The sequence below is a fragment of the Palaemon carinicauda genome, chromosome 38, assembly GCF_036898095.1.
Source record: "Palaemon carinicauda isolate YSFRI2023 chromosome 38, ASM3689809v2, whole genome shotgun sequence".
In the NCBI taxonomy this organism is placed as follows: Eukaryota; Metazoa; Arthropoda; class Malacostraca; order Decapoda; family Palaemonidae; genus Palaemon; species Palaemon carinicauda.
Genome location: NC_090762.1, coordinates 21,449,053 through 21,464,090, shown reverse-complemented (window position 1 = coordinate 21,464,090; position 15,038 = coordinate 21,449,053). Strand labels below are relative to the sequence as shown.

At 40.9% G+C, this 15,038-nt stretch overlaps 1 protein-coding gene across 3 annotated transcripts in view; it reads right to left on the bottom strand.

Annotated features, from left to right (window-relative positions):
* Positions 1 to 7,875: 7,875 nt before the first annotated feature.
* Positions 7,876 to 15,038, bottom strand: part of LOC137630441 (protein dpy-30 homolog) — a 30,202-nt gene continuing 23,039 nt past the window's right edge. For all 3 annotated transcript variants that reach the window (XM_068361911.1, XM_068361913.1, XM_068361912.1), the window contains one exon: positions 7,876 to 9,007. In XM_068361911.1, the coding sequence (XP_068218012.1) occupies positions 8,926 to 9,007 (82 nt within the window). In that variant the 3' untranslated portion in view covers positions 7,876 to 8,925. The remainder of the gene's footprint in view (positions 9,008 to 15,038) is intronic.

Below are 15,038 nucleotides of genomic sequence, written 5' to 3'. Positions count from 1 at the left end.
GAGGTTGCTGCATAGCGCTGGTATCTGGCAACTCCCAATGCGGCAGCTCACGCGTGGAGGTAGGTTGAGGAACCTCAACATCATACGTCTGGCAGGGTGGACTGCGCAGAGGTGGAGTTGAGGTTGCTGCCTCGAGGATGGTGGAGGTTGTCGCACCGCAAGAGGTAGCTGCCTCGAGGATGGAGGAGGTAGTCGCAACGCAAGAGGCTCCTACCTCAAGGGTAGAGGAGGTTGCTGCAAAGCATAAGGCTCCTGCCTCAAGTGTTGAGGAGGTTGCCGCGTGGCAAGAGGCTCCTGCCTCAAGGAAAGGGGAGGTTGCTGCACAGAGCTGGTATCTGGCAACTCCCAACGCGGCAGCTCACGCATGGAGGTAGCTTGAGGAACCTCAACATCATACGTCTGGCAGGCTGGACTGCGTAGAGGTGGAGGAGCGCTCGCAGGAGGAGGTGTGTTAACCTTCTCTGCCTGAAACTCCTGCATCAACACCGCAAGCTGAGACTGCATTGTCAGCAGCATAGACCACTAGAGTTTAAGAAAGACAACAACAAACAGAGCTACTGTCCGTTGAAACTGAGGGTCTAAAACAGCTGGTGCGGCAACAGACGGAGTTACTGTCTGTTGCGATACCACCTTGCCTCTCTGGGAGGTGTGCAGTTGTCGTACTGCAGCAAGTCCGAACTGACCCAGTGCTAATGGCACCACCTAGGAGTTGGACTTGCGCGGAAGGGACCGACTTGCACTTAAAAGCTGCAAGATTTGGTCCATGGTTTCTGCGAGAAACCTCTTCCGCAGACGAGGAATAAATGGGCTCTCTCGTCTTTGTGTGGGTGGGGTGATCACGTCGGCTACGTGAGTTGGTTACACCCGAAACCACGGAGGGAAAAGTCTGTTCGTCGATCAAGGCCTGCTGAACCCATAAGTCCTTCGACATTACTTCTCCCCTGGGCTTGGGAGCTTGTAAGAGGTCCCAGACTAGGCGAACAACTGGCACGAACAGACGAACCCTCGAACGCAACACTGTAACACTATGCGCTTATCACTTTATCACTTTTGATTTTCTGTTTGCACTTATTTCACTGAACTCAAAACTTTAAGTGGTTTGTACCTGAAACACGCAATTCTATCCTTCATTAAAAGTTAGTAATTGCGAAAACAGTATTACAATGTAACAGAAAAACATAATGAAAGATAAATAATTCAGTGGCTGGAAAAGAGATTAAACACTAGATCAAATAAACTACGTTTAAAATCTCTCACCGCATAAAGTCTGAGAACAAGAATAAAACTCTAGAAACGTTTACCTTCTTCCCCTAAAGAGACTAGGGAGAAGAGCAAAAACGATAACAACGTTACCCGCTTGAACGAAACGTTTACCCTCCTCTCTCTCCCTCCGTCTCTATCTCTCTCTCTCTCTCTCTTGACTTAGCACCTGAGAGAAGAGCCCAATTATATATATCGTTAAAACATATTATTGTTAAAGGAAAAAAAACTGAAAGGTTTCCCAAATAAAAAGTTCCTTTATTAGAATAGAACCATTTAAGCTAAGAAAGAATGAACAAAACGCTAGAATCGGTTTACTCTTACTGCAACGTGACACCGTGATAGACTCTCTCTCTATCGTAACGATAGAGCGCAAGTTGAACGTTCTGAACGTCAACAACTGCAGAGACAAAACAAAACGTTAGTTCAACTTTGAAAACAGTACAAGACTATCAAAGAAATTCTTTCAAAAACATTAAAATGGCATAATATGTTAACAGGTAAAAACGAAATGACGGGCTCAAAGTTAATTAACTTCGGTTCCAAGAAAAGACCGCCTACTATTAGGAAAGGTCGAATATAAACAAATATAAAAATTAATTTTAATAAGTTAAGCAAAATTAAGAGAGTCTATACTCTCTTCGACACCAACACTTACGTCTAAGGGAAGGGTCGGCCATTTAAAAGTGAAAGAGAGTTCATACTCTCTTCGTACCAAAATTAAATCAAAAATTAAATCAAATTAATTCCAAAAACTTGCTAAGCTAATGATATAGCTTCCTGAATAGCGAAGGCTAAACTCTAGAGCAAATACATCACCAAATCGTGAGCAATAACTCCAGAATCAACAGCGTATCCATGTAGGTCTAGCCGGAGGCACGACAGAGGAAAAATTGAGGTGGTGTTGACAAGAAGTACTAGAGTACCTGACCACAGATGGCGCTGTGGTGTTCACCCCCACCTGTATAGCGATCGCTGGCGTATCCCTACCGTAGATTTCTGTCGGCAACAGAGTTGACAGCTACATGATTATCGGGTAAGATTAATATTGAAAAAGCTGGAATATAACTTCTAGAATACTGTGTAGTATTGAGCCTCATGATGGAGAAGGCGTAGCTATTAGAATTAACTGCCTGCCTAGTATTACGAACAGGATAGAATTGTCCAGGGAGATCTGAATGTAAAGGATGGTTATAGTTATGAAAAATCTTATGCAACATGTATAATAAACTAATTGAACGACGGTGCCCAAGATTAATATCTAGATCAGGAATAAGAAATTTAATAGACCGTAAGTTTCTGTCCAACAAATTAAGATGAGAATCAGCAGCTGAACACCAGACAGGAGAACAATACTCAAAACAGGGTAGAATGAAAGAATTAAAAGACTTCAGAATAGATTAATCACCAAAAATTTTGTTAGACTTTCTCAATAAGCCAATTTTTTGTGCAATTGAAAAAGACACAGAGCTAATGTGTTTCTCAAAAGTAAATTTGCTGTCGAGAATCATACCTAAAATTTTAAGAGTGTCATACAAATTTAAAGAAACATTATCAATACCGAGATCCAGATGTTGAGGAGCCACCGTCCTTGACCTACTTACAATCATACTTAGAGTTTTGTTAGGATTCAACTTCATACCCCATAATTTACACCATGCATTAATTTTAGCTAAATCTCTATTAAGGGATTCACCAACCCCAGATCTACATTCAGGGGATGGAATTGATGCAAAGAGAGTAGCATCATCTGCATATGCACCAAGCTTGTTTTCTAAACCAAACCACATATCATGTGTATATAGTATGAAAAGTAATGGGCCAAGAACACTACCCTGTGGAACACCGGATATCACATTCCTATACTCACTATGGTGCCCATCAACAACAATTCTTTGAGATCTATTACTTAAAAAATCAATAATAATGCTAAGAAACGACCCACCCACTCCCGACTGTTTCAGTTTGAAAACACGGGCATCATGATTAACACGGTCAAAGGCAGCACTAAAATAAAGGCCAATCATACGAACTTCCTGACCACAATCAAGGGATTTTTGTACTGCACTGGAGATTGTAAAAAGGGCATCACATGCTCCAAGGCCTTTACAAAAACCAAATTGCAAACTAGGGAGTAGATGATTACCTTCAGCAAACCTATTAAGACGTTTTTCCAGAAGACGTTCAAAGACTTTAGATAATATGAGAGTTATGGAAATTGGGCGGTAATCAGTGGGACGAGCTACCACAAACACATTTACATAGAGGAGTAACATTACCAATTCTCCAACAAGTGCTAAAAGCTCCTCTTCTTGCTAACTTGCACAAAATAACAACTTTGGAGCTAAGAAATCTGTTGTCTTTATAAAAAACAAAGGAAAAATACCATTTGGGTCTACACCTCCATAAGCATCGAGGTCCATCAACAGAGCTTTAATCTCACGAGATCGAAAAGCTAAACTAGTTAGTTTAGCCTCGGTTAAACAGTAGTGAGGAAGTTCAAGTTTTTCATTACTCTGTTTACTGTCAAAAACATCAGCCAAAAGGGTTGCCTTTTCCTTTGGACAGTGAGTGACTGAGCCATCTGGTTTAAGTAAAGGAGGAACTATTGCATCTACACCAAAGAGTGCAGATTTAAGGGTAGACCACCATTTATGTTCCTGAGTTGTACCAGAAAGGGTTTCTTTTATGGTTAAATTGTACTCCTTTTCAGTTGAGGCAATTATACTTGTTCAAAGTCAAATCTGATGTTACCCTTCAAAAGGTGATAGGACTCCTGCTTCTCCAAATAAGCAAGTCTACAATCATCATTGAACCACGGTTTGTCCTTCACCCGGTACCTTAGCACATGAGAAGGGATACACCCATCAATTATGTTGACTATTTTCTCATTCAAAGGGACAACAGGATCTACACTACTATATAATTGTGACCAATTCAAGCACTAAAGATCATGCAAAATCCCATTCCAGCCTGCTTGGGATTTCATATAAATTTTACAAGAGTATGATATATCAGGGAGAGGCTGCTCAGTCTTCACTTCTAATGAAATCAAGGCATGATCAGATGTCCCAACTGGAGAACCAACCTTACTAGTTATAACGCCAGGGGAGTCGGTGTATACGAGGTCCAAGCAATTACCAAGACTATCAAGTATTTTTTTTTACCCAAAAAACCATAAGGTTGAGGAGATTTTAGGTGTAACTCTATACCTTCAATGCCTTACAATGTTTGCAGTCTGGTAGGCTAAAGAATTAGGAAATCTTTGCAACCAACACCAATACCAAACAATAGAAGCCTTTTGGGTAAATGTCTAAAGGTCATTCTCCAGCATCAACAAGGCCGCTTGGGATAGGCAAAGTTCTAAAGGCTCCTGTGGCCAATTTGATACCAGTATGGTGTATAGAATCTAAAATTTTTAATTTGTTTGGGATGGCTGAGAACCATTTCACACCCATATATAATTAAAAAAAAAAAATCAAAGCTTTGATTGATAAGAGTTTTGCGGTCTGCCTCATGATGTACAGGACAAAACTTAAAAGATTAAAAGCCTCAAAAACTTTTACTTTTAAAGCTTTCAAGTGAGGAATCCATGTCATGCTGCAATAAAATATTAATCCTCAAAATTTAGCTTCACTTACACATGGGATCTGATGACCTTTGATGTACATATCTGGGTCTGAATGTACTCCCCGAATAAGACAGAAATGGACAACCGTTTTTTCTTGTTAAACACTTTAATCCATTCATATCAGCCTACTGAATAATTTTGTCAATTGCGTTGTAGTTTTATCTCAACCATTGCCATTCTTGCTCCAGCAAATGATATGGATAGATCATCAACCAAGAGTATTGAGAGATTATCAAGGGGAATGACTGAGGATATAAATGACCAAAACAAATGACAGTTTCACCTACTCTAACTTGAAAAAAATCTGTGAAATGAATGCTTGAATGAACAATGGTAGTTCTAAAAAAAATTACTTTCATGGTGCAGTTTGGAAGCAAAGGCCTCACAAATAGAGGACTCAAGTCGTATCAACACGTCAGTTGTTGAGTGCATCTTTCTAAATCCACACTGCATAGGTAATAAAATACATTTTCTCTCCAGGTACCACACCAATCTTGCATTGACTATCTTCTCCATATTCTTACCTTACATAAACAAGATGTCAATGCAATTGGTTAATAATTTGGTGCTAAAATATGCAGGCTTCTCAGTTTCTGTGTTGCCCAAATTACTTTAAGAATACTTAAAGGATGGTTCTTTTTAGTGCTAGGTTGTCAGCGATTTTCTTTGGTAGAATTTCCAGAGGCCAACGGCATATCCAGGGGATGGGGCGTCATTTTCCAAAGGGTCTATAGTCAGGGGTAAGGGTAGTTTTTTTTTTTTTTTTTTTGCATGGTTTACCCACTTCAAGAAAGTATATGTTAGAAAGGAAATTTGCATACTCCACTATCGACACAGCAAGAGTATACAAACAAGCCTGTTAGAACTGCCACCAAGGAAACATGGAATCATCCTCCTCATATCTGTAATGGTTGGCTTCTGGCAAGAAGTTGAGAGTCCTACCTCAAGAATCAGATCCCCCCAGATTACGATGACCAAAGCCTTGAGAATAGTTCTGCCAAAAAAAGGTCTAAACCATCTTTGTAACAGCCGAAATCATCAAATACTCTCACATACTCGCATATAGCTTTGAATGCATATACCTCCCAACTGTGATCCCTTCTCCCATTCATCTAAGCAGGCAGTAATAACTAATGTGGAAATTCACGTCATTTTAAAAATAAAATTAAGACAATTTTTTTATAGATAGATGGATAGATAGATATATATGGATTTTGAGCTTAGCGAAAAATCTATTTTTGGGTGAGATCGCCATGTCGTCCTGATGGAAGTTCCTAAAGTAACTTCCTAAGGGATATATGCTACTACAGTGATATTCCCAGAGAATTACACCTTCAGGGCCCAGAATTCTAACTCCTGGAGTGAATATCCTTAAATTTTCTCTCAAGGATATTGCATAATATCAGAGGACGTATTCTTCACACGCCACATAGCGTTTACGCTTTGAGGGGGACGTGGCAGAATAGAAGGGGGGCCATATCAAGGTTACCCCCGTTCTCGTACTACTATTGACTGCAACCACAGCGCCATTCCCAAGATGGCAGACATTCCTTGTAGCATTGAGCGTGGTGCTACAGATACAATACCTCAGGGAGGGATACTGTGAAGATCTTTTCTTTTTAGAAAAGAAGGGTGGGTCCATCAGGACGACATGGCGATCTCACCCAAAAATAGATTTTTCGCTTCACTCAAAATCCGTTTTTTGGGCTCAAGCCACGTCGTCCTGATGGAAGCATACCAGAGCATTAGTGTATCTGTGGATTTTCATCAGTGCCTTAACCTTGGGATATTTCTATGATCATTTGGACCAATCGAGACAAATGACGCTACCGTTATCCGTCATTATCACTAATCATACACGATGTTAGTGTTTCCTGCCCCCTACAGGGAAGTGTCATTCTGGACAGTAGAATAGGGGTCTCAAGGTTAGCATATATTGTATGAACAAACATAAGTATACAATGGATGTACAAACCGTCTCGTAGTTTGTGAATATTACCGAATACTTATTAGTGTTTCTTATATCCATTGTTTGTGAGCATACAACTAAATGAAGAATACATACTCTGGACTTTTAATCATGCAATTGTTGGGCGAATTAGAACGCAATTACATTCTAATAGACACTTATTTTCAATAAATGACTAAGTGAATAAGCAAGTAAAACGAATGTAGCATAACTGAATTATACATGTAACATGTACAGAGATTATCTTTCTTTCTTGGGTAGAAAGAAATGAAGAGTGCCACTCTCAGATTGAAGAAAATTTATAATAAAATTTCTCTTCATAGTTCCTGTACCGGTTACTTCTATCGACACTGTGTACTACGTACACACGGCACTAGTGCTATCTGTATAATTCCACACCTGGTATTTTTTAACAGAGTTAGTGTCACCATGGTAACACTTATTCAAAGGAGGTCACACTAAGAGAGATGACCCCTTCTCCCTTTAATTGACAGTTCCAGTCAATTAGCTGTTCATCGTAGAATTAGACGGCAGGTTAAATACTCTACCAGACGTCACCACATCCTACTTCAGCTCATGGACCTGCTTAGCATAGTGTTTGTAGAACACTCTGGATGATTCTCATTCAGTATATGAGCGCGGACATTTGAAGTCCCAAGCAATTAACTGTTTATGACAGTAATTAGGGGGCAGGTTTTAATACAAGGAAATGAAATTCAGTGTTGAAACTAAGTGACTCCGTCAAAGCATTCTCTCGTTAAGAGGGGCTTAGTCATATAATTCACAAAAATTTTCAGTCTTACAATATTGACATGTTAAGTTATATACTTTTTCCAATGAATTTTTTGCTTATAACAAAAATTACATTTCTAAATGCAATAGGTTGATTTTCAAAGTCAGCCAGAGCCCTCCCTTGGCAATGAAAATCTGCGCGCTTAAAACACATTACCCAACTAATCCTTATAAAATTTGTAATTATTTTCTATATTATAATAGGGGCGAATGAAAATTCAAAAATATTGAAATTCTTCATTACAACTTGAGCAGATGCAAGATATATTGTACATGTACATACTTTGCGTTATTATATCTACATGCTATGTGTGAATATGCATAAAACCTCCGTCTCCATTACTTACTAGCAAAGACTTAAGAATAAAATACTGTACTGTAATTGCACAAGATTACAGCACTGGAATATACTATTATCTTTACAATGGCAGTATAATGTAGCTATGAGGAAACAGTGTTGCAATAAAGGCAAAGAAATACAGTAATAAGAAATTGGGAAAGACCTCAGACAATTTTAAGTGGACTTTGTACTGTTTATTATATCTAAAATGTTTATTGTATTTGAAATCTTTATATCTAAACTATCAACCTAAATTGATATTGAAAATTTCCTTACTAACATGCATGACAGGATAATATTTCCAAGCCAATTTTTTTTCAATATCGAGATCAATTCTTGGTGAAGGGCATTCCCTTACCTTACTAAAAAGCTAAAGCAATTTTGTTCTTTAATAGGTTTCAGCATTTGAATTCTGCTAACCATTAACATTGCATGTTGGTATAGAAAGTTGGATCTTCCCATTCTATGACACTTTCCAGATTTAGAAATAGTTTAAGAATATAGACCAGATATTCAAGGGATTTTGAATTTTCTCCATTAAATGCCAAGCAAATAGTTTTCTTACAAATATGTTGCAGGGAAATAAATTCCAGAATAATTCCTCTTTGCCAAATACACAATCTAAACCAAAACGAGGTAAACACAAAAGCTGTGAAACTAAAACATTGTTAATATGGAGGTTTTGGGTCCATATAAACTCATGAAAGATTACTATTTCTACACAGATTGAATAAATACAATACTACAGTGTGAAAAATAAATAAGTACTCCAAAGATAAAAAAAAAAAAAAATTTTACTAACATCACAACTGACGGGTGATATTTCTCGTCCAAATAAAAAAATAACCATTGGAAGTCGCTTATAACTTACCAATTAATAATAATCATATAAATGAGAAACTCCAACTCAAAGAGATCATTATCCTTAAAAATTTAAGTGGTGGTAGAGTTGTTGGTAAACTGTGCCTTATTACTCAACAAATAATTGGCAAGCCATTCAATTGGATCTCCTGGTCTGAAAAAAAAAATATGAATACTCTATTAGTCAGTCTTCTTTATAATAAACTCATGAGACAGGATACACACTTAATACTGGTAGCACACATCTTTACATGGGGCACCTTGTTACCTATATCATTGATAATACTATATAAGCTATGGAATTTTGCCTTGAAAGCTACAATAAGGAACTAAACAGGTATGAAAAACTGGGAAGAATCGGATAAATACTGTATACCAAATGGAATAAATATAAGACCTTTTCATGTAACACAAGTCTAGATTATTTATTGTTAATTTACATGAATTGCTCACAGCCTATAACCAGACAAGATTTAAAATACATTCAAAACCCTTCTTGATTCAGTTGCAACTGTAACAGTTGGAGAAGTCACTAATGATGAAGGACAACTGGTTATCACTGGTGAAAATTTGTAATGCCAAGAAATAGTTTCCTTGATGGAACAGAAACATGTAATTTGGAAAAATTGTAGAGATGAATACTGCTAATTCTATGATTCATAGCACCACTAGATCAAAACATAGGACCCAAAGATTTGGCTCTTAAAAATCAAGAGAAACTCAAAAGTGATTGTTTGTTCTAAATTCAACCCTTCCACGTGACATACTGTACGTATCACTGAAACCTGATATCTGTCAGAAAATTATTTTGTAACATGTATTGTACAGTTTATCACTGAACTAGCTTTAAGAGGCCCAAATGGTGTGAAGTTTGAAATGGCTTTATCAGTTTGTCTAGTCTTTGGATTATAAATCTCTACTAACATCTGAATTTTTAAAAGTTATATTCACTTGCATATTCAACCCATTATACACCTCTTTCTAAATACAGTTTGAGATTGAAAGATGACAAACTTGGTAGCAATTTGTAATATTCCTAACGATACAAACCTGTAGCTATTTATAGGGGTATAGTATTACTTTCGGAGAAGCTGAAAAAAGAGCCATTAGATTTTTAGCGAGAGTTAATGTTCCACCAACTAGTTAGAGGGAGGGGGTAGTAACTACCCCTCTCACTCGCACTCCTCGGCTTTGAGCCTTGCTTTGCTTGGAGGTAGGACTTCAAGGGGGATTGGTGCTGGCAGGCCAATCTGTATAAATAGCTAAAGGTTTGTATCATTAGGAAAAATACAAATTACTTCCAAATTTGTCATTTGTTTTGTCACTAAATACAAACCAACACTATTTATAGGAGTTGACTTGCCCTTCTTTTGATGCATCTGAAAAGAGCATCAAGCCTGGGGGAAAAGACGAGAAGGTTGATGCCCGTGAGCATTCTCATCTGCCACCCACTATTTGAAGTCTGTCTGTTCTTCTGGTCCCATAGGGACTAGAATATCCGAGGAATCGATTGCCTGAATTCCAGTTGGACTTTAGTTGCCATTGGAGAGATTGTATACTGAGGCGGCCATTAGGAACTAGAAGGGCTAAGGATGATAGGTTCCTGAGGAGACACAACCATTTCTGGGCTGGAAGTTCTTCTCGTCCGGGGAATGATCTTCCAACCATCCTCAGCCTCTCTATCATGTTGTCTGATGGGGAGATCGGTGTCTATTATCATACCTAAATATACCAGTTGTTGAGAGGGAAGCAGTGATGACTTCTTGAGGTTTACCATGATCCCCAGATCTTAGCAAACCCTCAAAAGTTTGTCTCAGTGTTGAAGAAGGGTCGCCACCAAGTCTGCTAGAATTAGCCAGTTGTCCAGATAGCATAGGAGATGGATGCCAATTCTGTGAGCTGAAGATGACACTAGGGCGAACACACTCATGAAGACTCGAAGTGCTGTGGCAAGACCGAAGCACAGCACATTGAACTGGTATTTCTTGCCTAGTATGATTCTCATATACTTCCTTGAAGACTGATGGATTGGGATCTGGAAGTATACGTCCTTTAGGTCCAGTGTACACATGAAGTCTTGTGGTCTTACCACTTGTCTGACCGTGTCTGCCGTCTCCATGCTGAATGGAGTTTGTTTGACAAACTTGTTGTTCAGAGCCGAGAGGTCGATGACTGGTCTCCAGCCTCCAGACGCTTTTCTCACAAGAAAGAGTCGACTGAAGGAGCCCAGGGAGTCGTCGAAGACTTCTTTGAGAGCGCTTTTCTCCAACATGGTCTGGATTTTGGCTTGGAGGGCCAGCTCCTTTGCGGATCCCTTCGCATAGGAGCTTGATGGAACTGGAGCCTTGGTCAGTGGAGGGAGATATTGTGTGAACAGAATGCGATAACCTGAAGAGTCACCGAGACTGTCCAAGGTTCAGCCCCGGGCTGCATCCACCTCTGCCAGCAGCGATGCAGGCATCCCCACACTCATGGACATGAGGGAGGATTGTTCATCCTAGAGGTGCGGCCTCAGCTGCCTCCATTAGGATTTTTCCCTTCACAAAAGGACTTGGAACCTATCTGTCCTTATCAGAAGAAAGGTTCTTACACACCTTCGATAGTTGGTTGGCTGCTGTCTTGGATGTTAGCGGTTTCTGATGTTTCTTCTGTGGAGGAAGAGGGGGTCTATAAGGCAGAGACGTTAAGGAGAGAGTCCTGTTTGGACTTCCACCATCTCTCCACAGCTCATTCAAGGGCTTCCGGGTCGAACAAGGAAGACCCCTCCAGAGGAGTTCCTAAACCTCATTACTTCGTATTGTGGGACTTGGCTGTGGAACCCTCTGCTATCGAGTCCCTTCGCCTAAGGATGGTATTCGCCCTCAAGTTCACAACTTGGTGGGCGATGAACTCGATGATTCGAGTTTCCAACAGCCGAAAGATTTCCATCACCTTCCTGAAGTTCTCCTTGGAACAGTCCTCGGTCCTCATCAGGTGTCCCACCAAACCTAACCAGAGGTCCAGCCATGAAGCAGCCTACATGGCATACTTCGTCACCTTTTCCTGGTATGGATCTCTGCCACATAGAACGTGACTTGTAACCTAGTCTCTCTCACCAGAGATCCCCTTGGTCAATTCCTTTGAAGAGTGGTGAAGAGGAAGCAATGGAAGCAGCTCATTGAAGACCTTGTAGTACCTCCTCTGCTGCACAAAGAGCGGCAGGAGGAGGTTTGAGGACGAGCCTGCCCGGAGAGAGACGGAGAAGCCGGTGATCTGTGCAATCGCCTTCCGTTGGACAGACTTCAGACCCTGAGACCAGGGCAATGCTGCACTGGTCTTGGGAGGCATCTGGGTGCCATAGACATGGTCTTAGACTTTCTTTACCCTCGTGAGGAGGCACTGCCAGGTCTGACAACCCATTGATGGCCCGCATGCAGGCTAAGACCTGCCAGAAGGCATGCTCGGATTCCCTCTGCTCTGCTTCCGATGGCGTTGAACTAGCAGCCTTGGGAGGATGGCCATCATAATCTAGATCTTCCACTCACGAAACATCATCTTGAAGTGGGTCGTAGACTTCTCTGGATTGACGAGGCTCACTCATCGATGAGCCTGTTGGAGATAGCCTCTTGGGACCCTCTGAGGTTCTTGAAGTCCTCGCAGAAGACTTTGCATGATCCTCCCTTCGTTTCTCACCTGCAGGAGGCGAAACTCCTTCCTCTACGGGCTTGGAAACTGGCCAGAGTTTCTGAGGTACCACTTCGATGGGAGAGGGGCAGAGGAAGCTCACCATTGACTCTTCTCTAAGAGAGGAGTCTTAGAAAGCTGGTGAAGGTTGTGTGACTGGTCGGGGAGGCGTTGGGACAACTATGCAGAACCTTCGCTTGGATGTCCTAACCGGAGTCGGCTTGACTCTAGGCCGAGACTACCTGATCAGAAACTCCTCACTTCCTCTTCAGGAGAGAGGATCGAGGGGGAGGAACCGGTTTTTGCAGTGTATCAGCTGGAGAGACTTTTCTCGAGGTATTCAAGATGTTTTTGAGCGGTGAATCAGAGGGAAACCCGTCACAAAAGCAGAAGGAGAATGTTGGATGCCTGCTGATCGTTTAGGGGATCGGCACACTGGCGAACAAAGAGTCGACGAAGACTGATGAACAGTTGAAGGCTGATGGCGAGTCGGCGAACGGTGAACAATTTGAGAATGATGAACCGTTTGTGAACGGCAAATTGTTGGTAAACAGCGAGAAGCCACGTTATAATGAACGGCTGGTTTGGAGAGCAGGCAAGTGACAAGGAGCCGGGGGACTGCAAACAGTCGGCAACTTGCAAGTTACGGGAACTTGGCAAGCAGGTCGGGAATCCGGAGATGGCAAGAGGTCCGAGACGAGTGAAAGACAGACTAACGTCGCACAGGCGAGGGTCGGGAACCGGTGGGCAAACGGAGAGACTGTCAGGTTGACAATCTCTTGGCGAAGGCAAGAGCTGAGAAGTGAGCCAACGGGGATATTCTTGACGATCACCCAAAGGGGATCGTTCAGCCAAAGTAGGTGAAGAGCCAAACAGAATTCTCTTTGCCAGAGGCAAGAAAGAGCATCCGAGGCGACGAGGAGGGCCATGAACTCTGCAAGTTCGTAACTAGCGAGGATGAACCTTTGCAGAGGAGGGCTGCTCAGCAAGGCCAACGGATCTACCTCCAAGGAGAAAGATCATTGCCTTTCAGCATCTAACTGAAGGAGCTGCAACAGCGGCTTCTTCGAAGGGGGGCCGAACAAACCTTGGGACAGTCACACCTGAAAAACATCAGAGAAAGACAAGACCAACCGGGGGGACAGACATGGCCACTTTGCTAGGGGAAGTAGCACCGTCTCGAGGACCGGGGTTGTCCTGCGCTACTACAGTATTCGAAGATTCCCGAGGAAACCGGTCGAGCAGGATTGATAAATTAGGAGTTATCTGGCATCCTGACATCTAAGGTCATTGATGCAAATAGTAATTCAATTAAAAACAAAAGCAAAAATGTCTTTATAACAGTTAGATAGCTTTCAAAAGACCTGCTCCTGAAATAAATTCAAAAACACCACTAGTATGGTACGACACATCATGTCCGAGAATCTTGGCATGGATGAACCCTCCATCCTCACCTCAAGCCTCAAACGGAAATAAACAAATGTCTCTGTCACGGGCACCAAACATTCATCGCAATATGGCTGATGTTGCCTAGTCATAAAAAGACTTGTGTCAACAGTGTGTGACCAATGCGGAAACAACAAAGAGATGTCTCCTACTTTCTGGGCATCATGTTATACCTCCAAGGAGATATGATATTTGTTATTTCTCTCATCTTATTACCATCTACACTATCCCAATGCTGTTGCCAATTATTATAAAACAATTTCTTAATAGTAGGTACAATAACATTACAGAGGATGGGATACTTTCTTAGTAGCAACTCTGATGCAGCATTCTTTGCCAGCAAATCTGCCTTCTCGTTTCCAGACACACCTAAATGGGCTGGAACCCAACAAAATTGGACTGTTATACCTCTCAGTCCAATAATGAAAAGCCATTCTGAAATCTTTAAAACTAAAGGGTTACTGGAATTAAAAATTTCTAAAGCTTGAAGGACACTTCTTGCATCACTAAAAATTAAAATGGTAAAATTACACTTTTCCAACAACACTATTTTCTCAATAGCAGTCAGTATGCCATACAGTTCAGCAGTGAATACGAAAGCTGTTAGAGGAAGTGCACCTCTACGAAAAGCATTACTATATATTCAAAATCCAACGCCAGCATCAGATTTGGAGCCATCGGTATATATAAAAGTCTATTCCCTATGTTCTCCTACATGTTCCACAATAGAGGCCTGGCTAAGGTGAATTTTTTGCACCCATAACTCATTTATGAAAAAATAAAGGCCTTCTACTGTATAATTTTAAAATAGTTTTGTGGTCTGCCCCAATGATGTATGGGACAAATTTTTAAAAGAATCAAGAGCCTCAAGACACTTTACTTTTAATGCTTTTAAGTGAGGACCCCATGTTAACCTGCAGTAAATAATCAAATACCAAGCCAGGATCTTTCAATTGACAAGATTATTCAGTAGACTGATATGAATGGGTTTAAATTTTCAATTTTCGACAGGCAAAACTCTTTTTATCCATTTCTGTCGTAATCTGCCGGATTACGACAAAAATGGGCAAGAAGAG